Genomic DNA, 15,794 nt, shown 5'->3' with positions numbered 1-15,794 from the left:
GTTTCAAATATCAAAATGTTTAGACGATACATTTTTGGCCAAAGATTGTTGTTACATGATATTTGATAAATTTGGTTGTTTTTGAACTTAAAAAAATAAATAGTGAAGATACATTTCAAATTTTACAAAAAGCCTAAATAATAAAACTAAAATATTAAACAATTTTTACTGAATTTGCTCTTTGCCTGCCTGCATACGTGCCTATGCCGTTCCTACGGCGTAGACAGGAGTAGGCAGACGTAGGCAGGCGCAGGCAGGTGTAGGAACGCGCAAGCACGTTTGAACAAAACAAAAAATATATGTGTTATCTTCAGTCACCGTAATGAGAACCTGGAATTTTCACGTTCTCTAAAAAAAACTTTAAAAAACTTTTAAAGCTCCACAACTCAAAAAAAAAACGTTCAGTTTCCCATTTTCCCCGAATTCCCCATCATCATTCCAGATCTTTGAAAAAGATGCGTGTGCCGCTGGAAAACTGCCCGTCATGAGCAGATTATGCAAACCGTGCATGTCCTCTACGGTTTTTTGATTTTCCACCTCTCAGCCAGTCTCTCCCAAATAGATTGGAAACAAAAGAAAACTCGTGAGTTTTTGTTGTTTTCCATTGTTTCAAACTTTTACATACATTTTTTCGTTTTCAATTTTGATTTTCAGATTCACACGAAATGAGCACGGTTTCTCCGAAGCATACGGAGGATGGTTATGAAGAGAAAAAATCGTCTCCGAGCATGGAGAATATCAAAGTGAGTTAAGAAAAATGAATAAGGAAAGCTGATAGTTAATGGAAGAAGTCTGCCTGCTATGTAGGCACACATAACCTCACTTGTTCCAACGCCTGCCTACGCCTGCCAAGCAAGCAAGCAGGTAGCCAGGCGGGTAGGCAGGCGTTTTTTCGATTTGTTTTTTTTTGTTAAATTTTTGTGAATTTTTTTCAGCACATTCCATTCTTTTTCATTTTCCTCTGCACATTGTGCATGGCGTCGATCTACTCGAATCCCACAGTCTATCAGTCGACAATCAACTTTCTTCACGAATTTCGAAATTCTTCAGAATCAGACTGTAAGTTTGTAGTAGTTTTTAGCTCTAGTTCCTAACTTAAGTTAATCATACATTATGACTGAGATCGTGGCGAGACTCACTGTGAAATGCACCGCGTGCCTTTAAAGTGACGTCTCAATCAATGAGCCCGGCATCATGTCGGCTGCTAACTTCAAAAAACGAACAAACAAATCTTTTGTTATCAGTTGCATCGAAATCCTTTCTTTGATGGTCTCTGATCCGATACCACTTGATGGTCACATCAAAATAAGAAGAGAGGGGCGCGGCGACAAAAGTGATAAGATTGACTGCGTTCCCCTGTAACCGTATTGTATGTATCTGTAGGAAGACTACATTGGCTAGACATCCCTGTAAGATCACATACACTACAAGAAACAAATCAGGAAAGAAAGGGATGCTACGAAAGTTGTTATTTTGCGTCCCGTTCTTACGGTCATTTGTCTTACGGTCATTTGATTCGGTTTTCGTGGAGGAGAAACTGGTAAACTGATTGAGATTTTTGTGATTGTTTGTGGTCTGTGTCTAGTGTGTCTTCTGTATCGGGTTTTGGGCTAATTGGATAAGGTAAACAGTTCACAATAACATACATGGGGTTTGTTAAGACGGGACAAAAATGAAATGATGTAATTTTGAACATCTAAAAATACAAGTTGTCATTGTTGGGCCAAAGTTTTTTTCTGGAAATTAAATTGCAAAACTTTTAATTAAAGGTAATATTACTATCAGAAAGTAAGAATATTTCTCTATATTTCTATGTAAATTTCAATAAAAATATTTGACAAAACGATGAGAAAAGTGGATTTCGTAAATCTATCGAAAAAATTGTGCTGCACATCTCTGAACGTGTGTACTTGAAATATGCTAGAGTCAGTTACGCACTGGGTATCTTGACCCAGATTTTGTCGGCTGCTGACCCAACCGTACTTTTCAGTCTATGAAGAAATCGATAACCAATACGACCCGGCAAAGCAAACCTCCCGTGATGTCATTGTCAAGTATGTCTACTACCTTTCAAATCCTCAAAAGGAATCGTTGATTACTGTAACCTCGGTGGGTACGGTACTAGCGGCTACTCCGATAACATTTGCTTATAACAATATGGGATTCAGGTAAGACATCGCTTAGAAGTAATAGATATACATCTTTTATTTTTAGAAGAAGTTTTGTAATGTGTGCTTTTATAAGCATTATCCCTGCCTTGTTTTTTCCGATATGTGTGAATGCGAAAACATATCTTTTGGCAATTATACTTCGCATATTTCAAGGTAATTTTTTGAAATTTTGAAATTAGAAATCTATGTAAAAAAGTATAAGTTTTTCAATGTTCCGATCAGAAATTCAACATTTGAACTTTTCTAACTTAATTATAAAAATTTTTCTGGATGGATTGAAACATAAGTTTTCTCTTTGAAAATTTACTCCAACTTGACTAAATTTTCATTTCCAGGTTGCTCCCTCGCAGCTTTCATCCCGTACATCTGCAAGCTATCAGTTTTCATTCCATTCGATCATATCGCCGTCCCCATCATTGTCTTTGCATATTCCCATATTTCTGAAATATTCGTGCATCCAATAGTTTCCCATATGGCTTCATCTTCTCTTGGATGGCATTCTGCACATTATGGAGCAGTCATCACAATTGTTATCATTTTCTTCGTTTTTGTTCTCATTCATTTTGATGAGGACTTTAAGGAGCGAGCCGGGACAATCGGATTTTGCAATGTAAATACCTAGTTTATTCCTTTATTTTAGAGTCTTAAATTGAATTGAAAAAAAACTTCAGGCAATGTTCGAATACGAACGCACCCGTTCTCGAACATTCGATCTCCGGATTCCATATTTATCAATCTACCAGGACTTCCGTATCTGGGTGATATTCTTCACCTCATTTGCCTATGGATGTGCCCTCCAACTTTTCTACCAATTTGGCCCAACATTCTTCCACAAAGTCCTAGGTCACTCAGAAATCTCATCTGCCTACTTCACAATTATTGCTCCGATCCTCAACTTGGTCACTTCATGCTCGTCGGTATATCTCTTCGAAAAACTTGCGTAAGACTGCCGAGAGGAAATGTATATTTTAAAAAGTTTTTGCAGAAATGGCGAGCAGAACAAGATGAGGTTTTTCAACACAATTGCGTTCGGCACTTGTGGGATTTTCCTTTTTACACTCGGGTTTTTCAATCCTGTCAATCATAAGTATATCGTAACGGTCAGTTGGGAAATGGGCAAAATCAAGTTGAAAGTTTCATAAATTTGTAAATTTGTAATTAAAAAAATTATTTCCGAAGAAAAATCTGAAAATTTTCACGAAAATTGATCTAGAATTATTTTATTTTTCTCCGAAAAGCATCCAGACTGTAAAAAAAACCGCTAAATTTTTTTTGGAAATCTAGTTGTGAACTTAAATATGTTTCTTGTATATAAATGCCCTATTGGCCCATCAGAATTGTTTTGAAAATCTTTATCCGTTAAAATTGACTTTTGAAACTTAAAAATTGACTAAAATATTCAATATTTTCAAAACTTATGAATTCAAGGTAATGTACATCCTGGCCTCATCCCTTCTCGGATGCTCATATGCAGGCCATTTGAGAATGAACCAGCTCCGATCCGGCCACCTTCATCTATTTCTGCTCGTCAATATTTTTATTGTCAACTCGACTGCAATGTTCTTCTCATCATTACTCAACGTTCTCATTGCAAAAAACACTGACTACTGTAAGTGGAATCTGGGATTTTTCCAATACTTATAATATTCGTGCTTTAACTGCAAAAATATAGAACATTAGATTAAGCACCAATTAGGGTTTACATATAGGCCTGTCTGCCTGACCTTAAGGCCACTTTCACAAGCCTAGCGCCTTAACGGCTTCTGCTAAAAAAGACGCAAGCTTAATTTCTTCATTTCTTGATTTCATTTTCATTTAAATGGGTGCAATTAGAAAATTAGAAACTTGTGAATTGGGCTGGCAGGGCTAAGATAAACGTCAGACCCTGAATTCGCGCTTGCCTACCAGCCCTTCTGTCAGTATAGTGTATTTTTGATTTGGACTCCTCAATAGATCCTACTTTAAATCCTAGATATTTATCCTAGTCGGTCACATTAACTTTCAAATTTCCCTCCATTCGTATTTCAATTAATATTTTCTCTATTTGATGAAAAAACCATAGAGAGGGTGTATTCACATGTTTGTATAGCATTCTATTGTTCGACTTATTTGCTAATTTAATTTTGGATTAGAAACACGAATGTTGCAAAAAAAAAGCTGCACAAAAGATCACATCCCATTAACTCTTCCTTATTTCAGCATCCTGGTCAACTCTGTTCATAGTTCACGCGATATTCCTCATCATCGCCAACATCATTTTCTTCTTTTTCTGCTCCTCAGAAAGAGCACCATGGGCCAAGGAAGGCTACGAGGACTCTTCGATTCAGCCATATCGCGATGAGCCTCTTCCACAGTTTCCATTGTAATTGTATAAATTGTATTGATAATGAATTATCGGATTTTACTGTTTTTAGTGAAAAGTGGACGATAATTTGAATTTTTGAAAATTTACAAAAATGTCAAATTATTGAAATAGTTTTCAATAACCAGAAACCGAGTATTGTAAAATGTTGTAGTGTAAAGGGCAAAACATAAGTTTTCGAGAAAATAATTCATTTACTAAACCACCAATACATATCAAAAATCTTAGGCGCAGAGTCCAGTAGATTGCTCGCAGCTGGTTCCAGCTGGGCAGGCTGAGCAAGTGGCTCCACTGTTGTAAATGTTCTTGAAGAAGAAGTTTCCTCTGAAAATTGAGACTATTGGAACTAAACCAATGTTGAAGTAAACTAACCGGACTCTGTATTGGCAAACAATAGCAACCTGGAATAATCCACCGCGACGAGCATCACGGCCACAGTTCTTAACTCCACATCCGATCTTACCAGTTGGTGCCCAAGCGATTTGAGTAGCATGTGCAACTCCAGTGTTAAAAAGAGCAAGTGAAAACTTATTTGAGTTCCATCCGAATTGCTCGAACTCGTGATCCCAGGCAACTGTGGCGATCTTTCCGAATTTGTCCAAATCGCTGAATGGATCGCCACTCCACTCCCAGTAGAGGTTCTCTCCGATGGTTTTGTCGTTGGTGGAATGCTGCATGTGACACCCATTGGCGTAGTTTTGAGCTGATTGTTCAAGGGAGCTGTCCCATTTCTAGAAAATGAAAATGCTTGATTAGTTGAAAAGTCTCAACTCACCATCTTAAGCATATTGGTAGCACTCTCTTTTCTATTTCCTTTGGCAACATAGTTTCCCTTTGCGATTCTGGATCTGATATCATTGTGAGCATTCAGAATGGATTGCTTGCCTCCCTCGGAGAATTGAGCATAAACTCCAACACAAGCAACGGCTAAAACAAGAAGAGTACGCATGATGGTTCTGGAAGTACTTATGATTAGTAAGTTCAAGAGAAATGGAGGACGCTTCTACCCGCTCTTGTCAAAGATTTTATACTATCTGGAACGGTAAAGTATGTGAGATTCACACGCGAGATGATTTGTTGAATTCACTTGTTTCATTGGTTTTTGTGATGATATGAATATACAATACTTCCTGTATGTAGTTGAAAGTAAAATTGAACTTTTGATATTTGGAAATTTTTTTTCAATTTCCGGATTTTAACTTGAGCGAAAAGAATTATGTGGTCAGGCATAATATCAAAATAGAAATATGTGAGATAGGGCCGTAGAAAGGCATGAAGCAGGAATAAGTGAGGTGAAAAGTAAGTGCGCAGGCAGGCATGATATATGCATAGACACTTGAAGTCTTGAAACTTCTTGCCAAAACTGATTTTTTTTGTTCTTCATAATTTGAACAATTGTGTTATACACTAAAAAAATTAAAAAAATAAAAGTTTTGGAGAAATTAATTCATTTACTACACCATTAATATATATCGAAAAATTTATGCGCAAAGTCCGGAAGATTGCTCGCAACTGGTTCCAGCTGGACAGGCTGAGCATTTGGCTCCGCTGTTGTAAATGTTCTTGAACAAGTAGTTTCCTCTGAAAAATAATTTCAATTTTCATCCAGAAAACCATAGAATAAAAAAAAACTTACGGAACTTTGTACTGGCATACAATTGTGGCCTTGTAGGATCCAACTCTGACAGAATCAGCTCCACAGTTTTTTGCTCCACATCCAACTTGACCAGTTGCACTCCAGGCCACTTGAGTAGCATGTCCGATTCCAGTGTTCCAAAGTGCAGTTGTGAATTTATTAGAGTTCCATCCGAACATTTGGAACTCGCTTACCCAAGTGTCAACGGCGCTCTGTACGTATTTATCGAGGTCAGTGATTGGCGACGAGCTATATGCCCAGAAAAGGTTTTCTCCGTAAGATTTATCGGGGGAATGTTGCATTGGACATCCGTTAGCGTAGTTTTGAGCGGATTGTGCGAGAGAGTTGTCCCATTTCTACAAATCGGTTGAGTTCACTCAGCTGTAACAATACTATATTTTCAGTTCAACTCACCATCTTCAACATATTGGTAGCACTATCCTTCTTGGTTCCCTTCGCAACATACTCTCCTTTTGCAATGCTTGATCTGACAGCGTTGTGAGCATTTACCATGGACTGTTTGCCTCCTTCCGAGAATTGAGCATGGGCTCCAACGCAGACAAGTGCCAACACGAGAGCAGTTTGCATGATGGTTCTGAAATTCTGAAACTCAATATCGAGTTCAGAGAAGAGAAGATATTTCGAACGTATTTCTTCCAGCTTTTTATATTAAACTTCAGTTTTTGAGACTCACACGCAAATGGGATTCTCTTGCAGAATGGGTATATTGAAGTATGTGAAATTTCCATACTTTTTTTTCGAAAAAAAAAACTTCAAATGGGTTTTTGATTTTCTAAAAAAAGATATTGTAGTATGGGAAATTGTTTTTTTTTCAATTTAATTTAAACATTTTTTTTTCTTTAACACAGCGGCGCAACTTTCTCCACTGAAAACCTTTTCAATGCTTGTTGGAAATTTGAATTCGCTCTCAATTTGAAGTTTTTCTGTTGCAACTTTTCCGATAGTTTCGGAGATTCAAAAATTTAGATTTTTTCAGGAAAAATTTTCAAATATGTACTAAGGAATTCACGATATCAAATGTATGTATGCAGCAACTCAAAAAAATGACAATGTTCAATCAAAATTTATTCTCTCAAAAAAAAAGACGTAGGCAGTTTCATTGTATAAATTACATTTGTATGGCGAGATGGAATTTTTCACAGTAATCTACAGTAGTTGGACTAAAACTCAGGCGCATAATCCAGTGGTTTGATCACAAGAAGTTCCTGTTGGACACTGCGAACAGGTGAAGCCAGCGGTGTAGATCATTTGGTCCACGTATCTTCCACTGAAAATGTAACTATTCCAGTGTTCATGATCGATTTAAGATTGATATAACCTGACTAAAAACTTGAACCTAATAAAACTTACAGAGGCTTGTAGTGACATACAACTGCAACTTTATTGAGACCAGTCGAATCTTTTCCACAATTCTTAACACCACAACCAACAAGATTCGTTTTAGCCCAAGCCATTTGAGTTCCATTTCCGACTCCAGTATCAAAAAGTTCCTGACTGAAATAGTTGGTTGCCCATCCGTACTTCTGGAACTCTTGCTCCCACGAGACAGACGCGGCTCCTCCATAAATATCAAGTCCACTGATGTTAGCAGATGTCGTACGCCAGTAGAGGTTCTCTCCGGTTCCTTGAGTGTTTGAAAATCCTGTGGGGCAGGTGTTTGCGTAGGTTTGAGCAGATGTGGCGAGGGTTGAGTCCCAGGACTGAAATTCATACGTGGTTATGAATATTAGGCTTAGGCTTCGACTTTGGCTGGGATTCAGACTTAGGCTTAGACTTAGGCATTGACGTAGGTTTTGGAAGTTTTAGCTTGAGCGCAGGCTTAGACTTAATTTGGCTCAGATTCTGTCTTAAACGTAGGTTTAGGCTCAGCGCAGAGTCTAGGCTCCGGATTAAGCCCAGACTTCGGTTTAGGCTTAGGCTTAGGCGTGAGCAAGTTAGTTGTATGTAGGTTTAGGCTTTGGCCTTGTCATATCTTGTCAGAGCCGATGGCAGGGCGCCATGTTGAGCCTTCACAGTAGGTTGAAATTATCTTGCTCACGAAAAAAACTTACCATCTTTCTAATGTTACTTCCTGCTGGCTTCAATGTTCCATTTATAGAGTAAGTTCCAGTTGCCAATTTCGACCGGAATGAGTTATGAAGGTCAACTATGAATTGTTGAGTGCTCGAGCTGAACTCAGCATCAACGAGAACTGTAATATATTTTATCAGATTTCGTTAATTTTTCTTCCAGACGTACCAATGAGAAGAGAAGTAGCAAATACAAGAAGGGAAGGCATGTTGAATTCTGAAATTTCCCAACCTTCCCATAGGTATTTATATACAGAGTACTCGTTTGTATGTACAACTGTTTGTTGAACTACGACCAGCTAACCGTCGTAGAACAAGCGCATATTAAGGCGGAACTACAGGTGTGTAAAACATGGGGGCTCTCTCATCATGAAATTTTGACAAGCCAGAGAAGCTCAAAAAGGGATGAAACAGGAAGGCTAAACTTCAATCCTTGGCGCGTCATGTTGGTTTAACGAAGTTTCGAGCATGTATTTTAAGGCTTTGTAACATCAGTTTAGAGCACACAACAAGTTGATCAAGATTCAAGCTGAATTACATTACAGTACAAGCAAACTGGTTAGGTATCCAGTATTTTTCCATATTTTTGCGAAAAGAAATAACGATGCAACAATCGACAAATGGCGAACATATACGCATTTTAAAATATTCATAATTTTTGTTTCACAGGTTATGAAACTTGTTGAAATCCGTTTTCAGAGAAAAATAAAACGAGAAATCAAAGATAACTGAAAAGTCTGAAAAATGCTTCGAGTATTTGAAAAATAGATTTATTTTTAAACTTAAGGATCCTCATTATTTAGTTACAAATAATTTTGCCAGCTTGTTGATATTGCAGGTTTTGTGAATAATTTTCAGAGGCTCCATCAGTTTCAAGAATTTCCAATAAGAAATATTCTGTTTTATGCACTCCTCATTTGAAAACAATTTTTAATCAAGTTTCGTTTGTTAACCAATTTTTTTTTCAAATTTCCCAAAATTTCCCGATTCTCACGTTCATCAGTCATCATCCTAATCCTTCGACATTTCATCTTTGAACAGCTCAAACATAAAGCTAATTTTTTTGTGTTCTGTTTGGGAAGTCACATAAAGACTACATTTGACAAAAAAAATGATGTTCCATTATTAAATGATCAGAGATGATCTATGTGCCTAAAAATGGGAAAATAGGCTGCCTAGGATTTCAATTATTCAATGAGAGAACTAATGTGAAACTGGCAACTCGATGAATCAAGAAAACATAAAATTTTCAGCCTGTGAGCAAGTAAACGTTAATAAATAATTACATCAGTGTTTGCGTATGCTCGGTGCCTACATGCTTGCTTGCAAACGCACGAGGTAGGCAGGTAGGCGGAATAAGACTATTTGCCTACCGAATGAATATATTTAAAGTTTGATTAGTATTAGTTCTGATACTTTTTGACCGTCGAAGAATACAGCGTCTTCAAAATCTTCATTTTCTTTCACCCATTAGCTATTACAAAATCCGATTCTTTTAACATTTTCTGGAAGCTGCCGCCCTCTACTAAAGAACCTGTTGTTTCCTGAATAACTTAACATAGTTTTAACGGATATTCTCAAATGTTATGGTCAGACAAACCGGGTCCCACCACGGGAGTTCCCATTTCGAATTTGCATACTCTCCCCTATAAAACCGCAAGGGAGTGGCTATACGGAAGTAAGCCAGAATGTCTTCTGAGATCCTGGTCATCGGTACATCTCTATTCGTATTCCTTTCGGTGCTGGTATTTGTCCTTCAGACCAAGAATGATTTGGACCAAGTTTGGGCCGAGTTTGATCAAGAAGTTCAGGAAGTGACGGTAATTTTTACTCAAAGGTATTTTAGAGACAGTTAGTTTAAGGTTCTCCGTGAAGCATCGTGGAATACTCTTCGAAACTTGGCAACTGCCAAGAAAATCCCAATTGAACGTTCCAAACGCCAAAGCTATTATGAGAAGGTCGCTGATTCGTATGCTTTGCCTCCTTCTCTTGGAGTAGAAGCACATGCTCCATCAATCTCTCCTGAATGCAGTAAGTAAGATTTATTGCGCGCCTACCTACCTAGGCAAGGTAGGCAAGTAGTTCATTTCTGGGACAACTTCGTCATAATTTGTTGGCATATCGGGGTTTCAAAAATCTAGGTAATTAAAATTTGAAAATAGTAATTCCCAGCAGTTTTTTGGAGGATCCCTGAATTTTGTGACCTAGAAACCTTTTCATTTTGTTTTCTAGGCTACCAACTTTCTTTTTTAAGCGTCACATCTTGACTAAAAAATTATTTTGACATTTGTTTTTCCACCAGTTTGATCTATATTTTATCTTACAGCGTGTGCCTAGAAAAATAATTGTTTCTTGTAACATACTCCAAATACACTGTAACTTTAAAAAAAAAATGTTTGTCGGCACTTTTAGCTCGGCATATTCCGAATTTGAAGAGCTTTTTTAAAGCAAACTTTCAAAATTAACAACTAAATCTCAAGTTTCTATTTGAACGTTAGCATTATTGCCTTAAATTTGTCTTTATTCCAGACTGCAATCTTGAAAACAACAACTGCCCAGCTGGGCCATCTGGACCAAAAGGTCTGCCAGGGCAGGATGGTGCACCGGGAGAGCCAGGACCTGCTGGGAAAATGGGACAAAACACGGGTGATGTTCAAACAATGCATGTAGATCCAGGATGTCAGTATTGTCCAGCCGGAGAAATGGGGCCCCCAGGTGCGCCTGGAAAGATCGGACCACGAGGTCAACGTGGACAATCTGGCGGCGCAGGAACTCCCGGTAACAACGGAGCACCGGGACATAATGGAGAACTGGGACCTTGTGGTCAAGCGGGACCTCCCGGACCAGCTGGTGCAATCGGTAGACGTGGTATGGATACCGTTCGCGAAAAAGGAGTACGAGGACCTATTGGTGCTCCAGGACCCGTTGGTCCTGTTGGAATGGAAGGAGATCGAGGAAATCGTGGAGGTCTTGGTGTGGATGGACCGTTGGGTTCTATTGGTCTTCAAGGTCCCCCTGGAAGAACTGGATCTACAGGAGATGTTGGAGAATCTGGACCCATTGGGCCGAATGGTCAAGATGCATTGGTAAGTGAGAGATATTCTGAAGAAGTTTTTATTTCATTAAAAATGGAAATTTTCAGTATTGTCCATGCCCGAAACGCGTTGCCGATGGTGCCGGCGGTGGAGTCTACCAGCCCTACAAGCAATAATTGTTCAGTGTTTTTCGAATAAACTTAATTTATTTAATTGTATAGGTTTTTGTGTTTTTTTTATAGATTCTGGATACTAGAAAATTTTAAAATCAGCTGATCACGTGCAGGGCGAAAATACTGCAGGCAAACTTTTGGGTTTTCAAAAAAAGAAATACAATTTAAAAAAATTTTCAACACTAAAATGTTGCCAAGAATTTATTTAAATGTGGGGCTATCAGATATATGTCTGTAAAATTGCTTTAGAACATTTCGATAGGCACACTAATCCCACAGTACGACTACCGTACCGTAAATGACCCCTTTCTAATTTTAACAAAAATGTTCAATAGAAATTATATTTTTAATTTCCCCTTTTTTACCACTATTTCCTTTCAAAATAAAACGAGGTATAAGTTGTTATAGTACTGGAAAAAAGTGTTGATGTTTTTTCAAATGCACCTCTAGTATAAGCTCAATTTTTTACATCAATCACACTTGCTAGACTTTATTGAACTCTGGTATTTAGAGTTCAAAAATATTAAACCAATTATAATCGAAAATACCGGTTTGAACTATTATTTTTTTTCTGTTTCATAGAATGACTCATACTTGTTTTGCCAACTTCAATGTCTACAGTTTATTATTATGCAAATAATTTACAAAAACAGCAAAGAATTATGCGCAGAGTCCGGTAGCGGCCTCGCACGAGGTCCCACTTGGGCATTTTGAGCAGGTGGTTCCAGATGTGTAGATGTTTTGGTTCAAGTAGTTTCCTCTGAAAATTTAAATTGCTACGAGGGCACCCGAAACTTTGACGACTCACTGTGGCTTGTACTGACAGACAACGGTGACCTTATTGAATCCATTGGTATCCTTTCCACAGTTCTTCACACCACATCCAATCAAATTCGTCTTTGCCCAAGCCATTTGAGTAGCGTGTCCGATTCCTGTGTTGAACAATGACATGGAAAGTGTGTTTGAGCTCCATCCGTAGTCCTGGAACTCCTTCTCCCAGGCAGCAGATCCGGTGGCTCCGAATTGATCAATGTTGGTGATGGTTGCAGAAGTCCAGTACCAGTAGAGGTTCTCTCCGAGTCCTGCGGCTCCAGAGTGACCGGTTGGGCACTTGTTAGCATAAGCTTGGGCTGAAGCGGCGACAGTGGCGTCCCATTTCTGTAATCCGAATTTTTAAAAAAATTAGAGAATTCGGGTACAATAACTAAATTACCATCTTGAGCATGTCACTTGCAGCAGGCTTTGCGGTTCCCTTGGCCACATAGGTTCCTTTAGCAATTCTTGATCGAAGAGTATTATGGACATTGAGGATGGCTGCTTGTCCGTTGGCGGAGAATTGAGCATAAGCTCCTGAAATGTTTCATTGATAATATTAATGTAAATAATTTCAGCCTACAAGGTAGCCCATGTATGCCTTGCGCCTACAAGCATGCCTACGGTCTATTTAGTGAAAACTAAGATGACTAAGAGAAGTGACCTAACCTAAACTGTGTAATCTACACTCTGCGACTAAATGAGCAAGAGGAAAAAACAAAAGGGAATAGGCAAGGTGACAGGATTTAGGCTGGACTAGGCATGAAGGCAGCATATGCAGGTAGCTAGGCTTATAGGGGCCTAGTACCTCTCTAGTCTTTAAGATAATGAAAACAATCAAAAAATATATTTTAGGGTGCATCACAATTAAAGTCAAAAATGTATTGAAAACATACCAGCGCACAAAGCTGTCAAGAGAAGAATAGAAGTATGCATAGCGCAATGGAATTCTGAAAAAGTGAAGGGTCGAATGAGTTTTATACGGTAAACCGGTTTGTATGAACAACTGTCCGTGAACTATGCACCACTGGGAAAAAGCGTGGTATTTTCTTCTCTGCAGTTGGTGGTCATGTGATAACTAACAAGTATGTATGTGTGTATAACTGCAAAGCTATGGAAAATGGAAAAAAAACAAACCAAATAGTCTGGGAATAACAAACTTTTGAACACTTCTCGTTAGGCTTTCATGTGATGTGAAGCTTTTATTGGCTTGGTCTGAAAAATTTAAAGTTGCATAAGACTGGATCCTGAAAATGTTCGAAATACTGTGTGAGACTGAAACTTCTACGCCGGGAAATATTACACAGTCTTGAAAAACAAGGCTTATTTCTTCCTCCAAAATTGAAAAATGATTGTTTATTTGTCTAGGCCTATTTATCTATGAATATTCTATTTCCGATACGATGCGAAAATGATTTTCTGTTGATCTTTTGAAATGCAAAATTAATCGGTCGCATGTCGATTTTTTCTATCCGTTGAAACTTTGGGAAAATATCAAAGTATTTATCACTATTTAAATGATTCATGTATATTTTTAGCTGTGTTGTATTGTCATCCTCAATTTGAAAAATTATGATTTACAAAAACAGTTGTTTAGTTTTTACGTAGAAGGTTCGCTATGACGGATAAGTTTTCAATATTTCAATGTTCAAATTCAAAAAGTTAGACGCTTTATTTCAGGTTATCACAGAAAGCATATTGGGTTAATTTGGCAGTAACTTGTAAAAAATAAAGAATTCTGAATTCGTTGCATTAGCCACATAGCCCGGTTGCAGTTTCACAAGTGGTCCCGGTTGGGCAAGCAGAGCAGGTTGGCCCGGTTTGATACACTTGCTGGTTGATTATGTTACCTCTGTAAATGTTTAGTTTTGTGATAGAAAGGTAGTATGTGTCGTGGAAAGAATTTTTTAAGAATAATTTTAGACCAAAGTACAAAAAAAACCTAAAAAGATGCAAAAATGCAAAGAAAATTTTTGCGTTAAGCCAAAATACGCTCCGCTAAATCTTGGCTCCTAGACATTTTGCTGTAATTTTTGCGTAGTCTTTTTCTAATGTTTTTTGCTATTTTCCTTAAAAAGAGCTATAGTGACACACAACGACTCCTCGATTAAAAGTTGGTCTATCTGGCATATCCTTTCCACAATTTTTAACTCCACATCCAATCTGTCCAGATGTTGCCCATGCCATTTGTGTTGCGTGCAAAATGATTCTGAGTTCATCGGTCACGAGCAAAACATCGATTGAGATTATATTCGATGGCCATTCATTTCTCTGAACTTCTTGCTCCCATGCGACTGACGCAGCTCCGCCATAAACATTCATACCGGAAAATGGCGCAGTGGTGTATCTATAGTAGATATTTTCCCCAACTCGAGATTCGAGTGATTTTTTGGGCATGTGTTTGCGTAGGCTTGAGCTGAGACAGTCAGTGTGATGTTCAATTTCTATAAAATTGGAGGATTAGGTGTTCATTTGTGAAGACTTGATTGAAGGTGGAATATCGCCAATGGGGGATTTAGTTTAACTATACTTACAATAGTCCAACATGACAGATCTGGAACAAAACACTCCAAAATTTCAGATTTTTCAAAATTCAGTCTCAGAAAAATGTTAATTTTTTGTTAAAAATGTGGACTTTTTGAATTACTAAAAAACTAAATTTGAAAAATTGCTGCTGGCTCAAACTTCTACAATTTTTTAATCAGTAAACAAGTAGCCCTCGTAGAAAATATTTTTTGGTCGATATCTTTTTGAAGAAAACTGAGTTTTCAACGCTTTTTGACTGTAACTAAAACATTTTTATAAGAATATTTACTGCGATTTTGGTCAACACTATTGGAGGTTTTTAATAATTTAAGCCCCTACCTTTAATTTTTTTTTCCAATTGCAAAGTTTCGAGCAGATATAAGCCAATAAAATGGTGCTCTAACACAACTTCAAAAATAACTTACCATTTTCAACATGTTACTTGCTGCTGGCTTCGTCACACCCTTCGATACATAAGTTCCCAGTGCAAGCTTTGAACGAAACGTGTTGTGAATATCCACTATAAATTGTTGGGTATTTGCCACAAATTGAGCAGAGCTACCTGTAACATAAATATATTTAGTTCGTTTGAGTTAAATATTATCCTTACCTATTGCCAGTATACTAAGTAGAATTATGAGAAATGTTGTTCTCATTGTTTCGATATCGAAATCAAACTTCGTAGGTTTTAATATAGTTTTTGTATATTTATATAGTTTATGTAGTATCCAGAAGATCACGAAGAAAACTGGCTTAGTTTGATGCACGAATAGTTCGAGATCAAGAGTTTTATATTTTCAGAAAACCTCAAATTTACATTTTCAAAACATACGTCTAGATGTTCTCGTGTAGTTTATTGTTATATTTCAGAAAAAGAAGAAAAAAACTTAAACTATGATAATCGTACACAAAGACACACGTACGCAAAGAAAATACAAAGATCAATGATTTTTGATTCCCGGAAGAAAAATTATAGTTATCTACATAC

The 15,794-nt window shown here is 37.6% G+C and overlaps 6 protein-coding genes, 2 non-coding genes and 1 pseudogene across 9 annotated transcripts; 3 read left to right on the top strand and 6 right to left on the bottom strand.

The window, feature by feature from the left end:
* Positions 1-515: 515 nt before the first annotated feature.
* On the top strand, positions 516-4,575 carry C39E9.7 (MFS domain-containing protein). Its single transcript, NM_070110.5, has 10 exons — positions 516-583; positions 655-743; positions 936-1,059; positions 1,991-2,168; positions 2,215-2,324; positions 2,507-2,781; positions 2,843-3,111; positions 3,157-3,271; positions 3,600-3,780; positions 4,371-4,575. Exons 2-10 carry the CDS (start codon positions 666-668, stop codon positions 4,535-4,537), a joined length of 1,497 nt encoding a protein of 498 aa, NP_502511.3. The 5' UTR covers positions 516-583; positions 655-665; the 3' UTR covers positions 4,538-4,575.
* Positions 2,388-2,408, bottom strand: 21ur-12375. Its single transcript, NR_056867.1, has one exon.
* Positions 4,576-4,707: 132 nt separating the features above from the next.
* Positions 4,708-5,491, bottom strand: scl-8 (SCP domain-containing protein). Its single transcript, NM_070109.3, has 3 exons — positions 5,309-5,491; positions 4,906-5,264; positions 4,708-4,857 (listed from the first exon to the last, which is right to left on the bottom strand). The coding sequence occupies exons 1-3, from the start codon at positions 5,480-5,482 to the stop codon at positions 4,758-4,760; spliced, it is 633 nt and encodes a 210-aa protein (NP_502510.1). The 5' UTR covers positions 5,483-5,491; the 3' UTR covers positions 4,708-4,757.
* A 474-nt stretch (positions 5,492-5,965) lies between these two features.
* Positions 5,966-6,794, bottom strand: scl-7 (SCP domain-containing protein). The gene is made up of 3 exons (NM_070108.3): positions 6,584-6,794; positions 6,170-6,525; positions 5,966-6,114 (listed from the first exon to the last, which is right to left on the bottom strand). The coding sequence occupies exons 1-3, from the start codon at positions 6,755-6,757 to the stop codon at positions 6,015-6,017; spliced, it is 630 nt and encodes a 209-aa protein (NP_502509.1). The 5' UTR covers positions 6,758-6,794; the 3' UTR covers positions 5,966-6,014.
* Positions 6,008-6,127, top strand: C39E9.16. The gene has a single exon (NR_056866.1). It is a non-coding gene; the product is annotated as an Unclassified non-coding RNA C39E9.16 (non-coding RNA).
* Positions 6,795-7,241: 447 nt separating the features above from the next.
* scl-6 (SCP domain-containing protein) lies at positions 7,242-8,485 on the bottom strand. Its single transcript, NM_070107.2, has 4 exons — positions 8,429-8,485; positions 8,242-8,381; positions 7,541-7,890; positions 7,242-7,457 (listed from the first exon to the last, which is right to left on the bottom strand). Exons 1-4 carry the CDS (start codon positions 8,466-8,468, stop codon positions 7,358-7,360), a joined length of 630 nt encoding a protein of 209 aa, NP_502508.1. The 5' UTR covers positions 8,469-8,485; the 3' UTR covers positions 7,242-7,357.
* A 1,450-nt stretch (positions 8,486-9,935) lies between these two features.
* On the top strand, positions 9,936-11,507 carry col-131 (Col_cuticle_N domain-containing protein). Its single transcript, NM_070106.2, has 4 exons — positions 9,936-10,079; positions 10,122-10,290; positions 10,789-11,345; positions 11,402-11,507. The coding sequence occupies exons 1-4, from the start codon at positions 9,948-9,950 to the stop codon at positions 11,468-11,470; spliced, it is 927 nt and encodes a 308-aa protein (NP_502507.1). The 5' UTR covers positions 9,936-9,947; the 3' UTR covers positions 11,471-11,507.
* Positions 11,508-12,076: 569 nt separating this feature from the next.
* Positions 12,077-13,221, bottom strand: scl-5 (SCP domain-containing protein). The gene is made up of 4 exons (NM_070105.10): positions 13,177-13,221; positions 12,681-12,817; positions 12,276-12,625; positions 12,077-12,227 (listed from the first exon to the last, which is right to left on the bottom strand). Exons 1-4 carry the CDS (start codon positions 13,214-13,216, stop codon positions 12,128-12,130), a joined length of 627 nt encoding a protein of 208 aa, NP_502506.1. The 5' UTR covers positions 13,217-13,221; the 3' UTR covers positions 12,077-12,127.
* An 809-nt stretch (positions 13,222-14,030) lies between these two features.
* Positions 14,031-15,462, bottom strand: scl-4 (annotated as a pseudogene). The gene is made up of 4 exons: positions 15,417-15,462; positions 15,232-15,368; positions 14,375-14,724; positions 14,031-14,132 (listed from the first exon to the last, which is right to left on the bottom strand). Coding segments are annotated over exons 1-4 (635 nt in total).
* Positions 15,463-15,794: the final 332 nt, after the last annotated feature.

Source organism: Caenorhabditis elegans, chromosome IV, assembly GCF_000002985.6.
Source record: "Caenorhabditis elegans chromosome IV".
Classification (NCBI taxonomy): domain Eukaryota; kingdom Metazoa; phylum Nematoda; class Chromadorea; order Rhabditida; family Rhabditidae; genus Caenorhabditis; species Caenorhabditis elegans.
This window is presented reverse-complemented; position numbering and strand designations above follow the sequence as displayed.

Coding starts and splice junctions, on each gene's coding strand:
- C39E9.7 (NM_070110.5), top strand. CDS start 666: ATGAGCACGGTTTCTCCGAAGCATACGGAGGATGGTTATGAAGAGAAA. Junction 2,169..2,214: donor TATAACAATATGGGATTCAG/GTAAGACATCGC, acceptor TTTTATTTTTAG/AAGAAGTTTTGTAATGTGTG. Junction 3,272..3,599: donor ATCATAAGTATATCGTAACG/GTCAGTTGGGAA, acceptor TATGAATTCAAG/GTAATGTACATCCTGGCCTC.
- col-131 (NM_070106.2), top strand. CDS start 9,948: ATGTCTTCTGAGATCCTGGTCATCGGTACATCTCTATTCGTATTCCTT. Junction 10,080..10,121: donor AAGAAGTTCAGGAAGTGACG/GTAATTTTTACT, acceptor AGTTAGTTTAAG/GTTCTCCGTGAAGCATCGTG. Junction 10,291..10,788: donor ATCAATCTCTCCTGAATGCA/GTAAGTAAGATT, acceptor TCTTTATTCCAG/ACTGCAATCTTGAAAACAAC.
- scl-5 (NM_070105.10), bottom strand. CDS start 13,216: ATGCATACTTCTATTCTTCTCTTGACAGCTTTGTGCGCTG. Junction 12,818..13,176: donor CTTGACAGCTTTGTGCGCTG/GTATGTTTTCAA, acceptor GAAACATTTCAG/GAGCTTATGCTCAATTCTCC. Junction 12,626..12,680: donor CAAGTGACATGCTCAAGATG/GTAATTTAGTTA, acceptor TTCGGATTACAG/AAATGGGACGCCACTGTCGC.
- scl-6 (NM_070107.2), bottom strand. CDS start 8,468: ATGCCTTCCCTTCTTGTATTTGCTACTTCTCTTCTCATTG. Junction 8,382..8,428: donor TGCTACTTCTCTTCTCATTG/GTACGTCTGGAA, acceptor AATATATTACAG/TTCTCGTTGATGCTGAGTTC. Junction 7,891..8,241: donor GAAGTAACATTAGAAAGATG/GTAAGTTTTTTT, acceptor TATGAATTTCAG/TCCTGGGACTCAACCCTCGC.
- scl-8 (NM_070109.3), bottom strand. CDS start 5,482: ATGCGTACTCTTCTTGTTTTAGCCGTTGCTTGTGTTGGAGTTTATGCT. Junction 5,265..5,308: donor CTACCAATATGCTTAAGATG/GTGAGTTGAGAC, acceptor TTCATTTTCTAG/AAATGGGACAGCTCCCTTGA. Junction 4,858..4,905: donor GTTTGCCAATACAGAGTCCG/GTTAGTTTACTT, acceptor CTCAATTTTCAG/AGGAAACTTCTTCTTCAAGA.
- scl-7 (NM_070108.3), bottom strand. CDS start 6,757: ATGCAAACTGCTCTCGTGTTGGCACTTGTCTGCGTTGGAGCCCATGCT. Junction 6,526..6,583: donor CTACCAATATGTTGAAGATG/GTGAGTTGAACT, acceptor ACCGATTTGTAG/AAATGGGACAACTCTCTCGC. Junction 6,115..6,169: donor GTATGCCAGTACAAAGTTCC/GTAAGTTTTTTT, acceptor ATTATTTTTCAG/AGGAAACTACTTGTTCAAGA.